At 44.7% G+C, this 17,501-nt stretch overlaps 1 protein-coding gene across 1 annotated transcript in view; it reads right to left on the bottom strand.

The window, feature by feature from the left end:
- Window positions 1–17,179, bottom strand: part of METAP2 (methionyl aminopeptidase 2) — a 189,608-nt gene extending 172,429 nt beyond the window's left edge. The window contains exon 1 of the mRNA XM_069629818.1: window positions 16,815–17,179. Within this exon, the coding sequence (XP_069485919.1) occupies window positions 16,815–16,968 (154 nt within the window). The 5' untranslated portion in view covers window positions 16,969–17,179. The remainder of the gene's footprint in view (window positions 1–16,814) is intronic.
- Between the last annotated feature and the right edge of the window lie 322 nt (window positions 17,180–17,501).

Below are 17,501 nucleotides of genomic sequence, written 5' to 3'. Positions count from 1 at the left end.
TGAACTAAAGCAAATAAAACTTTACTTGCAGCACCGCTGATACTAAAATAAGAAAAGTCACTATGCCAGAAGTTACAAGCAGGGAGCTTCCAGGAAAGGTATTGCACTCAGTGTAAACTGATGCATGCAAGAAATAAAAAAAAAATGGCTAACGGTTAGTTGAAGATAACTCAATAGGAGTTCATAGCTAGTCTCTTCTAAGAACTGCAATACTCGCTTTACTCAGTTCATCAACCTCAGTAGGAAGACCTGATCCTGTCCAACTGGGATATCAAACTTAATCCACACGGTGCTGTCCTGTTCAAGGCCAACATGCTCAAAATCCATGAGGCTAATTGAGGCTTTTTTTTTTACCGGTTGAATGAACCAAGAACTCAAGACTGTGAATGGACTGCTAATTTAGGGGTGAGACCTTGGTGGACCACGATTACACAGAATTCTCCACTTAGTCTCCACTTTTTCTGAAGTTCCACTGTGCTAGTGAACGACAGCACCCTTTTACTAACAATTACTTTCCATTAAACAACTTTCAAACTTGAGTGCACCACATTAACAGCAGTATGGATCCTTAACAAGCATTCTTTCCAAGTAACTTTGCCCCAACAAATTCTATTTACATGTCTGCGCTTTGTACCAATCTTGGAACCGTTTTAGTTGTTCTCCATTTTGTTTTCATTAGTGAAATGTTGTATTGTTACTAGTACACACTGTAATCCCCACTGCGGTTCTAGCCACAAATGTCAGAATACTTTAACTGCGGAATTAGAACAGAGTTAATTATTGGTATCTGCACCACTGCCATTCTCCTGGTCTCAAGGCACTGCCATGGAAAGTGGGTTAGACAGTAGAGGGAAAAGAAAAAAGTGTTGTGCGCAACTGTGGGATGCGTGTAGCACTAAGGGCAACTGTGGGATGCGTGTAGCACTAAGGGCAACTGTGGGATGCGTGTAGCACTAAGGGCAACTGGTTTCGGATTTCTTGGTAGACTAATGTGAACTCCGGAGTTCTCTTTCTAGATGGAAGACGTCGGGAGTCTGGTGAGGATGTGGATGCTTTGGGCAGTGGAACATGTTTGTTGATTGGAGAGGTGTATTGCTGTGACTATAATAGTTTGATAGAAGGATTTGTATAGCCGTTTGGGTCCGTGAGCATGAGTGGATGAAACATGAAGCTGTTAGTTCTTTGTACAACGTTTGCAAGAAGAGTTACTTTGAGGTGTTTGGGTTCCTCATTGGTGTTTGCAACTTTAAGAGAGGGTTCCAGTTTGTAAGTTTCTAATTTTGCATCACACTTATGCCGATTAGTTTTAGTTCTAAATGCCTGGCAATTTTGGCAGGCACCTATATTTTTCAGAGAATTCAAAATACAAGAGCACAATCCATTTTTTTTTAGGCTATTCAAAAAGAGAAAACAGAATTCCAACAAGGAAAGCAGCTTTCAAACATGCCTCAAGAGGGGTGTCAATAGTGTTATTTTACAGCACATATGCCTTTGGTGCGGATCATTGTATTGATACGATAGGTTATTTATAATGCGCTTGATACCCAGAGGTTTCTAAGCGCAGACCTGGGGATCGAACCTGTGTTGCTCCGCGTCGTCTTGCTTCCAAGGACAGTACGTTGCCCCTGAGCTATCCTCCCAAGACATCTGAAAGTACAGTTGCTGCACAACTGAGGAAACTGACAGCATGTCTGGGTGGAGCCTTTGTGAAGGATTTCCTGTATGTGGTGAAGAGCTGGTGTCTGGGTGGTCTGACAACAATGCAAGTTGGCCTCTGCAACCAGTTTGCAATGAGGTAAAGCAGAGATTAGAGCATGCAGAGTGGTGAGGAGTTACTTACGTCACCCTGCGTGGGGTGAAAAATACTGTCCAGGTGCAATAGTGGAGTTACCTACATTTAGGTGCATATGCCTGAAAGGGGTGATGCCAGAGATGCACCTCATACTTTAAGCCACATACCAGAGCCATAGTACCATGCATTCAAGACATTCCTGCTGGCTAGTGAGGCCCTACCGTCAGCTCCGATAGCTTAAAGATGGTGGTAGGACCTCTCTGAAGCAATATGTGCTTCCCCCGCCTTTAACCTCCCCCCTGCCCTGGTACATTCTATTTACTGTCGGAACACATGAAGACCGCACCACAGAGCAGAGTGCTACAACAGATACTCCACGCAAACACCGTTAATGTGCTTGGAGCACAATTTCAAAAAAGATCATCTCAGACTCAGCACAAAAGTAAGCCATTGTTCAAGTAAAGGAATAATTAAGAGATGGAGCAAAACTGACAAGAGGCCAGAGAAAGTGAAGAGGAAGATTGGAGAATATAGTGGCTGAAGAGGTGAGGTCACAGACGGGCAATAAAAGTTGATCCGAAAGGCCAACACGCGGACTGCAGTGTAGGTGACCACTCTCGCAAATCTGCCTGAACTCCCATGGTGGACTTTGGGAGGTTGCTTGCTCTCGGCCAGTGACCCTCACTCCATTAATACAGAACCCCAACATTTCCACTGTGGCAGATTATCTTTCAGAAAACATGGTTGTGATCCTACAGAACAGGCATCCAAGACCAGGTATTAGGCAAGATTGTATGTAGTAACCCCGAGGGAGACTACACCAGCCTTGTACTCTAGGAAATAGGTAACCCAACCTTTGGTATAGGCCTGTACTACACGTTGGTAGGGTGACTGAGGGCTCAATGTGAAATGTACCGTAACAGACCCACAGTGACAGGTACTCAATTAACACTTATACTCAAGGTTTCTTGATAGTTTCTTGATAAAAGAATGTATTAATTTTTAACAGTCAGTTTTAAAATAAGCCTTCTTTAGGAGGGAACAATATGCAACACTAAAATATACTCCAAAAATACACCCAGTTCAGTAAATAAGTAGGTACACTTTTGGGAAGGCATACAGACACTTCCTACACCCTAAGGTGACTTCAATTGTTAGGACACTGGATATTAATATATCACTTGTACATTTAAGGCAATACTGAGATTTGTGGCAAAAGGAAAAGGTTAGGGAAGGAAACAAAGGTTAACATGTTTCTTTAACAGGTAAGCACTTTTCAATCCCCCAATGCAATATGATTGGAGCCAGGACAGCCCATGTCAGTTGGGCAAAGTCTAGGGGAGCTGAGGCACTGCTTGAAGATTAGTACAAAAGTCTTCCACAATGTGAGAGAGTTCTGTTGTAAAAGAAATTACTGTTGGGCCACAAGCTGGGAGGCTTGTGAAGAGCAAAGCTGCAAGCAACTCTGCAAAAACAACCAATGCAAGTCTCAACTGGGCGCTAGCAAGCTGCACACAACAAGTAGTAAATTCCCCTAATTCACAGTACCTAGAGTCTGAAAAAAAGGTTCTAGCTGGCTTCTGTTCCTCTTAGTTCCTGCAGATCCTGTTGTTCCTGGGCCTCAGTCGTGGGGACAAGATGGAGGACGTCTGGGTACTCCTGCACTACGTTTGAAGGTCGGCGGTAGCAATGGGCAACCTTCAGATCAGCAGCACTTTGTGGTTTCAGCTACTCGCAAATAGCACCACCATGGTTCTTACCTTGTGGACTTTCCTTGCTTCTGGGATCCAGCACTGTTGGGGTGGCTCGGGCTTGGTTAGTCCTGCTTCGAGGGAGTCCAGAGGATCTTCCTGGAGCTCGGATCTGGCTTAAAAGTGATGCAATTGTCCTGTTCCTGTCCACTGGCACTTGGTTCCTGCAGCAGCAAAGTAGTACAGCCAGCAGAGAGCGGGGCTCCAGGTAAGTTAGTCTTGGGGCTGATTGGCCCCACCAACCCAAGGGGAGAAGTCTTCCTTGCAGGGCTTCTCTAGACGATTAAAAATCAGAGCTTCAGCACAGCAGCAGGGCTTCACTGGCCAAATCAACAGTCCAGGAGGTTGCAGCAAGCTTCTTCGGTTTCTTCTTCGGTTCCTTCATCCAGTGGTCCACTTCCTTCCTTGCAAAAGACCTTGCCTTTTATCCAAGTTTCTCCCATTCATTCGCAACCTATCACTCACAGCAGGGTGGCTGTCCTTGCAGCCAGCCAATCACCTTTGGGTGCATTCCTGCAACCAAGGAGATTAAGTATAGGGAGTTTTGGGAACCTCCCTCGCTTCCTGCACTGCCAGACACGCTGGAGCCAGAGGCGGGCTTCAGCAGTGAACCCCGCCAAAGAAAACGAACAAAGGGACCAAACCTGGTTTGGCGCGCAGAGTAAATCTCAAGAAGGAGCTTTCCAACCAGAAATGGCAAAAAAAGAAGACCGGGCCATTTTTACAAAACAGGCACCCATGGGTGTAATACTGCAGCTAAGGATTCAGTCTGCAGTAAAAACTGCACAATGGTGGAAAAATAAACCACTGCCACCAGCCATTAATTGTAGAACGGGCAACATAAGAATGTTGCCTAAGAAACTAGACAAAGGATACTAAGTAACCCCTCCAGCACTCTATGTAAGATAGTGTGTGCTGGGTCTATAAAGTAACAAAGGGAAGTAAAGTCAATTTCACTTTACTGCTCTTGGAAACAGTAGTTTATCCAAGAGAAGGTATTTAAACTTTTGAGAAATCGAAAGGACTTCTCTGTGACACTGCACTGAAGGTGCTGTGTGTCATAATGTAAAAGGATGATGCCTATGGAGTACTCCAAAACCAAAAGAAACAGGGTTCAAATCAAATAAAAAATACGAGAGGATAAAAATTAAAAGTCCAGCAAAATAGCTGGGGGTCTCTAAGGTAGAGGTATTTAGCACATTTCTGAGAATTCCCCACAACACCAGGGCACAGAGATGGTGGTGAACGCCAGCAGAAGGGAACTTGGAAAATCAGTTACTTAAAAGACTTGTATGTTCCATCATATCTTCCATGGAAGGAAATGCCAGACATTGCAAGGATGCAAAGAATCCACTTCAATCCTTTCATTTTCCCCAAACTTTTAATTGGTCAAAGTCGTGGGATTAATCCTGACCTTTCCATGAAACTATTTTATGAAGCTTTTATGCTGCGCCAGTCACCACCATAGTGGTCATATGGCGCCAATAGCCTGTCCTAGAAAACTGCGCATGGTGACCTTGTCTGGGCTAAACAGACGGTATATTGTAAAGGAAGAAGAAAGGAAAACCAGTCTAAAAGTGGGGCATGGAGAAGCAGGATTAGGATACATACATACCAAGCCCTCGAATTGGGACAAAACTGTTTGCTGTAAGATAAAATAAGAAAACTCAATTCAACAAGCATTTTCCAGTGATGGGGTTTTCCTGGTACCATGAAGGAAGTACTAGAATTGGTTTATAGTCATAATGTCGACAACAAAAATGTCGACAGTCAAAAAGTCGAAAAAAAAAATGACACTTTTTTTCAATGCATTTTTTTTTCGAAATGGGGGGGTTCCCCCCCAGCCCCCCCTTTTTTTTTTTTTTTTACTCCCGAACCCCTAAAATAAATATATAATTTAAAAAAACGAAACTCGACTTTTTTTTCGACATTATTTTGTCGACATTTTTGTCTGTCGACATTTTATTTTCGACATTATGACTCCCCACCCTAGAATTAGTTATAATGTCGGAAACAATTTCCATAAAATATTACATTAAAAACATGAAGTGAGAAAACGCAGGAACACAAATTGTGCATTAACATAAATGTCCAATATTTACAGGTCACATAAAATAAAAGTCAAGTCATAAATCTCCGTCTTTTCCCTGCTCCATTTAAGAAACCTGCGACTGTGTGTACACAAAGTTCCTTCCGAATGGATTTGCACAGATATAGTGCTTCAATTAAAGTGTGAATTCCAAAGTGCATAAAACCTGGCAATCAACCAATTTCGAACATTGTTCAAACATGGACACCATAATATGAAATTATTTACATCCTCAGTAGGATGCAGGGACATCAGACATGCTTTAGTGCTGGAATCCTGCCGGCACTGGACTAATGCATCCACTACAGGGGCCTGTGTTAGACCTCATGGTCTCTCATCCCGGCAGGCACTCAGCACGTCATCTTTCTGAGGTCGATAAAATGAGTATCATTAAATTGTTTAACAAACATATGTTAACTGTCAATAGCGCCAAGATGCCCTCCTCTGGGGGGGCAACGGTTATGTTACTAGTATAACTCATTGCGGACAAGAGTCCCAACCAGGGTTTAACATACAAGTTCCTCTCTAGTGAAACTGTGCCAGTGAAGGTGGTTTTCGTAACCCAGGTGGGTTTTTGTCCTCATTTAATGGGTTGTGAGTCGCCCCAGTGGTTTGGTCCTTTAGCATAAAAACCCAATATGCCTTTTTACTACATTCGCTCGCGAGCTACCGGCGCAATATAAATATTAAATAAATAAAATAAAAAATTCATGTCACATTCCTAGTGTCTCAGGGCTATCCCATAGATGGCCCATCTCAATTCTTAGGATCCTTCTCATCTGGGAAAGTCACACAGAGAGTTTAACACCATGACCTCTAAGGTCCAATATTGCTCTTATAACATCCAGATCCTCGCAGATACAATTTTAACCATAACAATACAGGCTTAGTTTTAATGGCACAAACAATGCCCAGTACCCCCAATGTGAGCGGTATATCCGACGTATCCGGTGATAGAGGAATAAGCTTCTTTAATAAAAATACAATTGTTTTTGCCGATTGCCAAGCACATTGGAATAACCCCATAATTCTGAGACATACCTGTCAATTGTTTGTGTGTCTGACAAGTGTGCACTAGCATTTGTCGAATACTTGACACCATTTTAAACGGAAAAAAAAGGTTTTGGTAATGGAATAGTATACACCGGATAATGTTGGCAGTTGCCAAATAAGAGGGAACATTTCCTGATATAAGTCCCTGAAGTAATGTTGCAGGATTGAAAAGAGCATGTAGAGGTTTTATAATTGTGCACAATTATTGTCGATGTTCAATCAAAAGGATGTTGAGATTTGTAAAGTTTTTTTAAATTGCGGCGTTAGAAAGTTATCCGATTTGTCTCGGAGCACTTAGATGAAGGATGTTTAGGCACAGGACTCACCCTTTACCTGCACATTAAAATATTAAGTACAATACAAAAAACTAAATAGAAAATATTGTGCTGTGACAGAATATGTTCGTTAGTTTACTGTCCAGTGGGCAATAGCCAGAATGCCGCCAGACTCGCGCCTCTTATCCCAAATTCAGGTTGGTGTTACCCCAGCCATACAAAAGTAAGTATCTGCACCTTTCAGAAAGGTAGTGGCACTACCATCATGGATCGCACATCTGAAAGCATCCCACCCTCCAAGCCCCCCTTGGAGAAATGTGGATTCACACCAGACGGTCCCAATACCAGTGACACAAAGTGCTGCCCGGGGATCCAGTACTGGATCTCACTCACATTACCTTATTTGGAGGTTTCAAACCAGACGGGGCAGGCATGCAGCCAAAAGAAAAAGGGCCAAAGGACATTGCTTAAAATGTGTCGCACATGTTTTAACCAATGAAACACGCATCATCACACAAAGAGATACAGTAGCCCAACAGAAACCGTTGTAAAACAGTTCCCTGCCACCAGCCTGTACAAAAGGCATACATTTTGCCAGCCAGCGGAACACAAACCACCGTAAGTGGAGTGTTAAAAAGCTAAAAACGTAGGAAAAAGCAAATGTGACCAAAACTAAAGATTTGAACAAGCAAAGGAGACAAAAATCGTCCCACTCACAAAAAGCAGCAAACATACCAAAACGGACAGATATTCTGGAGTTCCATTGAAATCAACTGAGGGAAGGTTGCAAAATGAAGATGTCCTTAATAGCAGCAAGTAGCGCTTTGCGGTCACAGGCAGATAATGTATTCTGACCTATTGTGCTCATGAGGAGCAAAGAAAGCCACACTGGTATGCGGAAGGAGCCACTACAGTGCAAAATTGTGACCCTTTTCAAAAAGATTCCACATGATGCATCTTGGCAGCGATCCTATACGCTCTCAAGAAAAGAAGCAACAAAGGCTTTGGCATGTGATATGTATTTTACAGGCTATGCTATAATGGTAATATCTGGCCACATGAGGGCAACGGTTGGAAAATGGTGGAAATACTTGGGCATATTAAGGCAGCGCCTGACAAATGCCCATTTAGTACCTTTAACAAAGCCAGACGAGTTGGCTTTTCCAATGTGCGTTTTCTTGAACAGGAATTCAGCGCTAGAAGCAAGGATACACACAGTACGTATGGAGCTGGCTTAAAGCACAATTAAAGACACTTACACCAGGAGCTGGCTTAAAGCAGCAAATAAGCAATTACCTTTAAAAGGCTGCATCCCCCAAAAACACCACAGTGCTAGCTCAGAGATTTTCTGGGCTGAGGGTGGTGTTTTGGGTGAAGGGGGGCAGGGAGTGGTTGGGAATCACAGTAACGACTAGCATGGCCACAGGTGGTCTTATGGGAGTAAAAAGCCAAACATCTCCCACAGGATAGGTACCCCCTCATATCCCACATCCTGCTTTCTGTACTTCAAAGCCAACGGTTTTGGCTCTTGTATAAGCAATAGAGGGAATTTGCTTTACGCAGAACCGCTGTTATTTTACCAATAAAATGATCAGTAGTAGCATATATAGTCCCAATGGACTTCACCTGCAAAGTCTACGAGCAGAATTCAAGAAAAACGGCATGGAACTGTCCGCTTTGAAATCACAACAATGTAATATTTATTGTTCAAGTTTCCATCACCTACAATATAACCTTCATAAAGTACAAGTAATTTTGCCATTGTTGGGGTGGTCAGGAAAGGTCCCAATGAGAAAGAGGGGTTCACGTTGCACACGCCATATTGGTGACAGAGAAGTGAGCACAAGGTTGCAATTTTACATATATCTAGCGTAGTTACTGAGAATGGGATACGTGTTACTTTTATAGTGTTACCTTGTGTTTGAGTGGATACATTTCGTTTTGCACGCGCATCAAGATAAATGTCAAAACCGCTGATTAAATAAATGCAATATAGGTATGATGTGCCACAAAGTGCCTAGAAACTGGACAAGGGACTTCATAATTTGCATGCAAGAAAGGAGATTTGAAACAGAGGGAACAGAACGCATTAGTTTGGAACATATAAGTACAGACATTCAATACATCGGGGTCTTGAGGGAAATGTGTTTTGGGACAGTTAAGATTATGATGGGGAAGCCAGTAGCCAGCTGTCAACCAGCAGCAACGAACAAGGTAGGAGATGCCAGGGTGGGGAGTAGAGCAATCACTCTACTCCAGAAACCCTGCTACACAATTCTATAGACCTTGGAACAGTAATGTGACTATTAAGACTGCGCCTCCAAGCCAGTAATGTACTTAATACACTACACCACAGCAAGCGCCTATGCCGATATCGAAATAACACCGTTAGGCTCTAACTGTATTTAGGTTGATACTAGGACCCTCAAATCTAGCCGTTTCGACATTGATACTCAAATTGCCTTGTTAGGCCCCAACTGAGTTTAGGCTGATATTCAAATTGCATTGTTAGGTGTAGGCCTCTCTCCCGCTGTACAGGACTCAAATATTGCTGTGTTTGGCCTCGTACTCATCTTGCACTGTCAGGGGTGGACCCCCCCCCCTCCTACTATACAGGATTATCAAGCATAGCTGTGCTTAATCTTGAACTCAGACTCAGTCTAAACCAACTGGACACACACCTAGAGAGAACTAGACCGTGATAGTATAGTTCCAACCCTACACCAAAAACCCTCTAGAGACCTACATAGACAGTTACTGAACTTAGGCCTACACCTCCGACAACCGTACACCCATCACCCCGACCCGACAGCGCTCCGAGGAGACATACCCAACCCACGTGAAGAATAGACCGCTCAAAAGCACCCAAACTTACTAACATAAGAAACAACGCCAGTACTGCCTAGCACAAAATACCACAGTCAACCACTCAACCGGCATTTCCGCACCGAGCACCAAAATGCCCCGGACCAGGAAGGGGCGCCAAGAAAGAGCACAAGACCACACCACATTGGACAGACACACAAATTCAACTTCAACTTATCCCCACAGCAACAGTCTCAAATGAAGGAAACCCTGCCAAAAACCAACACGACCAGAACGAACTTCGAAAGGGAAAAATCTATCTATCTATATATATATCTCACACCATATCTCGCAACAACCCCAGAACCCAGATACCCCAACAACACAGACATCAAGACACACAAAAAACAGCCCGAGACAACCAAGAAAAAGACTGCATCCCAACCCCATACATCATAAGAACATAAGCACACCGTCAACACCCACGGCACACCAGTCAAAATGACGAAGCACTAATAACCAACACAAACATCAACCTAATGGACCAATTCAATGAAGAAGCCTTTGCTGATCATCAAACCTGCATGAATAGGGAAGCGCCGCTATTGAACAGCCAAGCTTTCAATCTAGCAGACCGCTTCAATGAAGATGCAGCCTTCGCTGATCCTCCTCTAAAGATGCACCGCAACCAAACAACTGCAAACCAAAAGAAGGAACTACTAACAAGCAAAACCACACCAAAAAGATCCACTGCAACCTAATCAATGCAAGGTCAATGTCCACACATTCCACCGAAATATATACAATCTGCTCTGAGACAGAGGGATCGACATCCTATTTTTAACAGAAACATGGCTAAACGGCAACTACAAGATCACCCTCAACAACTGCCTACCTGAACATTTCAAATGCGTCCAAGCAAACAGAAAAACCAAAAGAGGGGGGGGGGGGGGGGAGGGGCTGGCAATCCATAAGGAACACCTGGATATCAAACTGGAAGACCCACTAAACATCGATAAATGTGAATCCTTAACCAAACGTCCATCAGTAAGCCCCAAAACAAACCGGATATTCATACCAATATACAGACCACCAACCTACGATGCAACCTTCGTTAGACGCCTTCACGGAAGCAATCACCATCCTAGTCAAACAATCACCTGATCGTCCTCAGAGATTTCAACATCTGGTTCGGAGAAGAAACCACGACTACACAAAAATCTCTAACCAGCCAATTAGCAGCAATGAATCAACAACTAGTCAAAGGAACAACCCACTCGGCAGGGCATACACTTGACGTAATCTTCACGAACAAACAGCTCCTTACCACGGCACCCCCAATTCAAATACTCTGGAGCTACCACCTCATCATCCCCTTCGTAATCAAAATGACCACTCCAGTAAACAGGCAACCAGACAAAACACTCAACACCAAAGAAAGACCTTTCACTCCTTCACATAAAAGGGCAATGTCAAAATGGTTCACACCACTACTCGGCACCATGAAAAGGAAAAACCGAAGACTAGAACTAGATTGGAGAAAACAAAAACGACACTGCGAATAAGCTGAAATTTCTACAACACAACCGTGCATACAAAAATGAAATACAAAAAGCGAAGAGAAAACACTACGACAACCGAATCTTCGAAGCACCAAACACCCAAAAAGAACTCTTCAAAATCAAATGAAATTAAAAATTCACCGGGATGCAACAACACACCAACTCGGTCTACGAAACTATGCAATGACCTTGCAGACCACTTCAAAAACAAAATCACCAGCATCCAACAAACAGACCACCCGATCTTACTACGATCCCCACCTACACTCAGGAGGAACACCTGAACAAACTATGACGCTTTCAAAAAATATCAGTGGAGACCTTCATCAAACTGGTGAATCAAAGCAATAACTCCGGGTCTCCCGAGGACACCTGCCCCTCGGACATATACAATTGTTTCCTTAAACAAGGAACGCCCATGGAATATCACAGGAACGCCCTCAACCTTTCAATCACAACTGGGAAAGTGCCACAAGCCTTCAAATCAGCATACACAAGGCCACTACTCAAAGCTACAGCGGGAAACGTAAAGGACCTTCCCAACTGCAGACCCATCTCTAACATCCCGTACACAGCCAAGCTGCTCGTACATTAACAAAACAACCAAAGAATTCATAGAAGAGCACTGCCTACTAGACCAGGCACAAGTTGTCTTAGATCAATGAGAGGAACAGGATCAGATATCCTCTCATTATGGGACAACCTAAAAAGGAACACAGACTCGGACAATAGCTCTGCCTTGATCATTCTAGACCTATCCGCAGCATTTGACAGTTAATCACAACACCCTAATAAAGAGATTAGAAGGACTCTTAATAATAGACACCGTCCTACTATTGGTCAAATCCTTCCTAACAAACAGAACAGAAACCGTATGGATGAAACCCTTCAAATCCAGCCCGAGAGATTCCACCTGTGGAGTACCACATGGATCATCCTTCTCCCCGCTACTAGTAAACATCTACCTAGATCTACTAATCAGAATTATCAAAAGTCACAGCCTCACCTACTACAACTACGCCGACAATACACAAATAATCTTAAAAATACAAGACAACCTAGAAATAAACTCAATGCTAGAAAACTGCCTCTGCAATGTATTTTACTGGAGTAACTCAAACAGCCATAAAATCAACCCAGGAACAACAGAAATATTCACAAAAAAATGCAGGAGAAAACCACTTCTCCATCACCTTTGCAGATTGTAAAAAACCTGGGGGTGCTGATGGACAATCTCACCTTAGAGCCACAAGTAAACGCCCTACTCAAGAAATGCTTCTTTCTCCTGCGAGCGGCAAAGATCATCCTACCGTTCCCATCATTCGCCAATGAAAACAACCACCATCATCGCTCTCGTCATATCTAGAGTAGACTACGCCAACAGCCTATACTTGGGTATGCCTGAACGCTTTCTAAGAAAACTACAACGCATATAAAATGCGGCAGCCAGACTGCTTCTGAAACTACCCCGAAGAGAACACACCACACCAGCACTAAACACACTACATTGGCTACCAATTAAACAACAAATAAAATTCAAAACAATGTGCATCATGCACAGAGCAGTACACTATCAAGGCGGCGAGTTCCTGAGAGACAAGCTGCATCTACATCAACCAACAAGAACGCTCAGATCAAGCAATGACATCCCCCTGGAACCGAAACCCTACAACAAAAGAAAACTCAAAGGATCTTCTTTCTCTCACCAAGCACCGAAAACCTTGAAAGACCTTCCAAAGTACATACGTAACACGAAACCACATACTATTCAGGAAACTACTCAAAATGTGGCTCTTCACGTCATAACTAGAAGACCACCCACAGGGACACACACACACACAACTAAAACTTTGATGAACAAAGAGACAGACCCTGATCCACACCAAGCAATCGACAGGGAAAAGATCCTAAGGAAAGTACTACATGACACACCAAACGACTAAACGAGAGACAGCCGTAATAAGACCCAAAAGACTGAATACATAGCAAGACCAAGACGGAAACACCAGGACGACTCATCAATAGCACCCTGGACCTAAACCACAGCCATAGCCAACATACCTAGTCACGTCAGATAGCAAGGAAATGGGGAACTCCCATCCATTAGCTCCAAACCAGAGGGTGAGGAACATAAGCATTCACATTACACAATGCTCATCAAGCTACAACGGGAAGCACAACGCGCCATCACACACAATAGCTCTTAAGGAAGTCACTCCACGGAAAACCGAAGGACTTACTGAAAAATAGTCTTTATAGGAGGAAACTAATGACTGAATACACAGGCTGACCAAGATAAAAACACGAGGACGCCTCATCAACTGCACACTGGCCCTGACCCATTCCAAGCTCCAACAGACCACTGTCACAGTAGATAACAAAAGAATAGTTAGCACCAACCTCGGTTACATGTCCGAAGGAAAGGTTCAGGCATACCTATCACTCCATACAATACTCACTAGGATACAGCCGGATCCCCGCCGCACCACCACACACCACAGCGAGACTGCCTACAAGGAATCTGCAACATCGCCACCCACAGGGATACAGCTCAAACAGAAACAGAAGTATCAGAATCAGGATACAGACCCCACTAACTCAACCGTCAAATCTCTACATACTCAACCCACAAGACTTGCACAACCATTTCACTCCCAGCAATCCACACGGACTGTACCACACTGCATCAACACCACATAAATCAGCACCTACAGCACACGAGGACCCGCCCGATCCGATACTTGCACCAAAGCCCAGCACGCGGTGTATACTGAGCTGAAGCCGCCAACAGCACACCACCTCTCCCACTCCCGCGCCTCCCGCCTAACCCTACTCCCCCTTCTCCTTGTTTACAGATCCGCCAGAGTGCCTGGGGACCAAGTTCGTTGGTGACAGTGCGCTTTATAAGTACCATAACATAACAGTTGGGGGTACATGGGGACTATACAAATCTATATGTTGTGTGCTTTTCCAAAGCCAGTCCCTGCAGCCAGAGTTTGCGAGGTGAACTCTTGTGTGACTGGGAAAACTGGTTTTGCAGGGCTGGAGGCTGAGGGAATGCAATGAGTAACAGCTAGGCTGGGTTTTTATGACTTGGCGCTACTGGGGAAAAGAGATGCAATATTTTTAAATACATGGGATTCTGTTACTCATTGTTCACGGTAGCCTGGCCATTTGTTTTTGACAAAACAAACCCGGGGTGCAGGCACACCTAAGGGCAGTGTTGACCAATACTTTATAGTTTTTGATTATTTTCTCAGGTTGTGTGCCAAGGCCATACGTGTTGAATTGGTAGTATTTTAGAATATAGTACAAAAAGGACGCCAGCAAGTCCTGGGAGGTGAGATCATTGTCACCAGTTCAAAGGAAACTTTATTCTCCATCTCCCCATATTATTTGAAGTGTCCTTGCAAACCATGTGCATCACACCTGGGGTTAGAAGGTCCCAGGCCAGCTGGAACTTGTAATGAATTATGCTTGTTAAAATGTTTAAAAAGTGTACTATGATGATGTCATGACCTACCATGGCCAAATCCCAAAAAGGGGTGTGCTGTAAGTAGGAGTTGACGGTAGTTAGATAAATGTGACCAATGAGAACGTGGCCATTAGACAATATTGTATACATTTGACCAATCATGTGTTGGGGGAGGGTGATTTGTAAAACATTATGTAGGAGTTTTTTTTAACTGATGTAAAATGTATATAATGTGAACTGTTGGCGTGCTTCAGGAAGACTCTGGTTAGGTTGACTCTACAGAGTCATCTAGCTCCTCCCGGTTTATTGTACAATAAACTTGTTTTACGGAAAAACGTACACTCGCTTCTTAAGTGGTGGGCAATTTAGGGTTAAGGTGATTAGAGGCTCATCCACACACCATACAGGTAGTTTCTCCACAATTTCCAAAGTTTTCTACACTTAAGTGTTTAGATCAAATGCAGAAAAATTTCCTCAACTATGTTCTTGCCCACAAATATCAACGTTGTATTCAAGCAAGGAGGACGTATGTTTTGGCAAAACGTGTTTTAAAAAAAAGGTTCCCGGTTATGAAACAGATTATACATTTTACTACATAAAAGACCAATGAAGGGAGATGGAGGTGCATGCCTACGCGTGCTTTACATAGGTCGGTCGATTCCACAGACAACAACATTGTGTATGTGACACGTAAACAGAAGCTGTGTTTCTAAAGTTTTGAGAAATCTTTAATGAGCGTCATTAAGTCGAGCCTCGTGGTTTAGCCGCTGCAATAAAAGCTGCAGAGCACGAAATACAGCTTGACACCAGAGAAATCGCCCAAAACAGGAGCCAGGCTTGCTATATAATGCAATGGTTTGGCCGCCTCGCCCACAGTAAGCTCCAAAACCGAACAGCTGCATTAGTCTTATTTTCTGCTGCACTTAAACACCTCCAGAGCGTCGGGCACATCCCTTGTGTCTGCCCAATTACAACGCGCCTGGATGGAGCAATGGGCTGACAAACAGCCGAGAAACCAATAGTGACACTGCACTACATCAGCGCCCCCTAGTGCCTGGGATCTGCCAGATGCACTGCCCTCCCCTCAAGCATGCCTCCGCGAGTAGGTTTCCTAAAACACGCAGGCACATGTGATGCACACAGCTCTGGGTGCTATGCTTTTAACCCCCATGAGGGCCCCCCGAGAGACATCTGTAAACCCTCAACCAGCCCCTTCCTCACCTGCAACTCATGCGGCTGCTCGGACCACACGAAGCACCCCCCCCGCACTCTTCCCTTCCGCCCCCATACTTGGCGGTCCCTTCCACACCCGCCCACTACTCATGCCTTCATACCCACTCTGCCCCCACTGCCCCCTAAAGCTTGCACCAGTTGCTTTCCCAGACTTTACACCTTGCCTTCCTGCACCCCTTCATATCCACTACTTTACACCTTGCCTTCCTGCCCCCCTTCATATCCACTACTTTACACCTTGCCTTCCTGCCCCCCTTCATATCCACTACTTTACACCTTGCCTTTCTGCCTGCACCCCTTCATATCCACTACTTTACACCTTGCCTTCCTGCACCCCTTCATATCCACTACTTTACACCTTGCCTTCCTGCACGCACCCCTTCATATCCACTACTTTACACCTTGCCTTCCTGCACCACTTCATATCCACTACTTTACACCTTGCCTTCCTGCACCACTTCATAGCCACTACTTTACACCTTGCCTTCCTGCACCCCTTCATAGCCACTACTTTACACCTTGCCTTCCTGCACCCCTTCATAGCCACTACTTTACACCTTGCCTTCCTGCACCCCTTCACAGCCACTACTTTACACCTTGCCTTCCTGCACCCCTTCACATCCCCCTCTGCCACTTCTTCCATTCCTTGGTCCTCTGCGACCCCTTCCCTAGTTCTCCGGGCTCCACCACAGCCCGGGGCCGCACCGGGGCCGCACCGGGGTCGCACCGGGGTCCCCACTGACCTCACTCACCCCCCCCCGGTCTGTCGCCGCCCTCACCCCCAGGGGCCTTGCTCTTCTTCTTCTTCTTTTTCTTCTTCTTGCCCGGCTCCTCCGCCGGTTCGGCCGCCTCCTCCTTGTCCTCGTGCTCCAGAACTCCGTTAAGGTACGGCACTTCCTCCAGCAGCACTTGGGGCTGCTTCACGGCCGCCATGTTCCTGTTAGGGGAGTGGGGGCTGCGTTTCTGACAGCTACTGTGTGGTTCCCACAAGCAACTCTATGGTACGGGCTGGGGCTTCCCGGTGCTCCACTCTGTCACGACTCTATGGTCCAAACACCATTCCAGGGGGGTGACGGGACCGTTTTCATGTAACATCGACATTCCGGAGGACTCGGCTGTAGACACAATAGACAGACTATGGAGGACGGCCCACCGCCTCGCGCAGATAGCAGAAGAAAATGAAAATACACCCCATCGCAAAATGGCCAATCCTTTACTGTTTGCCATTAGGAAACCGTTTCAAAATGGATGACGCGATTGCACATGCGGCTGGGTCCCAAATCATTTCTACTTTCATATGTATATCATAAAAAAAACCTTTCCGAAAATACATTGGATATTCCGCCCCTTCCGATATACTATAAAAAACAGTGCCCCGTCGCAAACGGGTATTTGCCTCAGTGAGAATTATGTTACAAAGTAACACTGAAAGGAGGGCACCTGCTCATTTAATCATGGCCGCCGCG

This window comes from Ambystoma mexicanum, chromosome 12 (assembly GCF_040938575.1).
Source record: "Ambystoma mexicanum isolate Mex_15411 chromosome 12, UKY_AmexF1_1, whole genome shotgun sequence".
Classification (NCBI taxonomy): domain Eukaryota; kingdom Metazoa; phylum Chordata; class Amphibia; order Caudata; family Ambystomatidae; genus Ambystoma; species Ambystoma mexicanum.
Note: the sequence above shows the minus strand (reverse complement) of the source record. Positions and strands in the feature narration are given on the sequence as shown.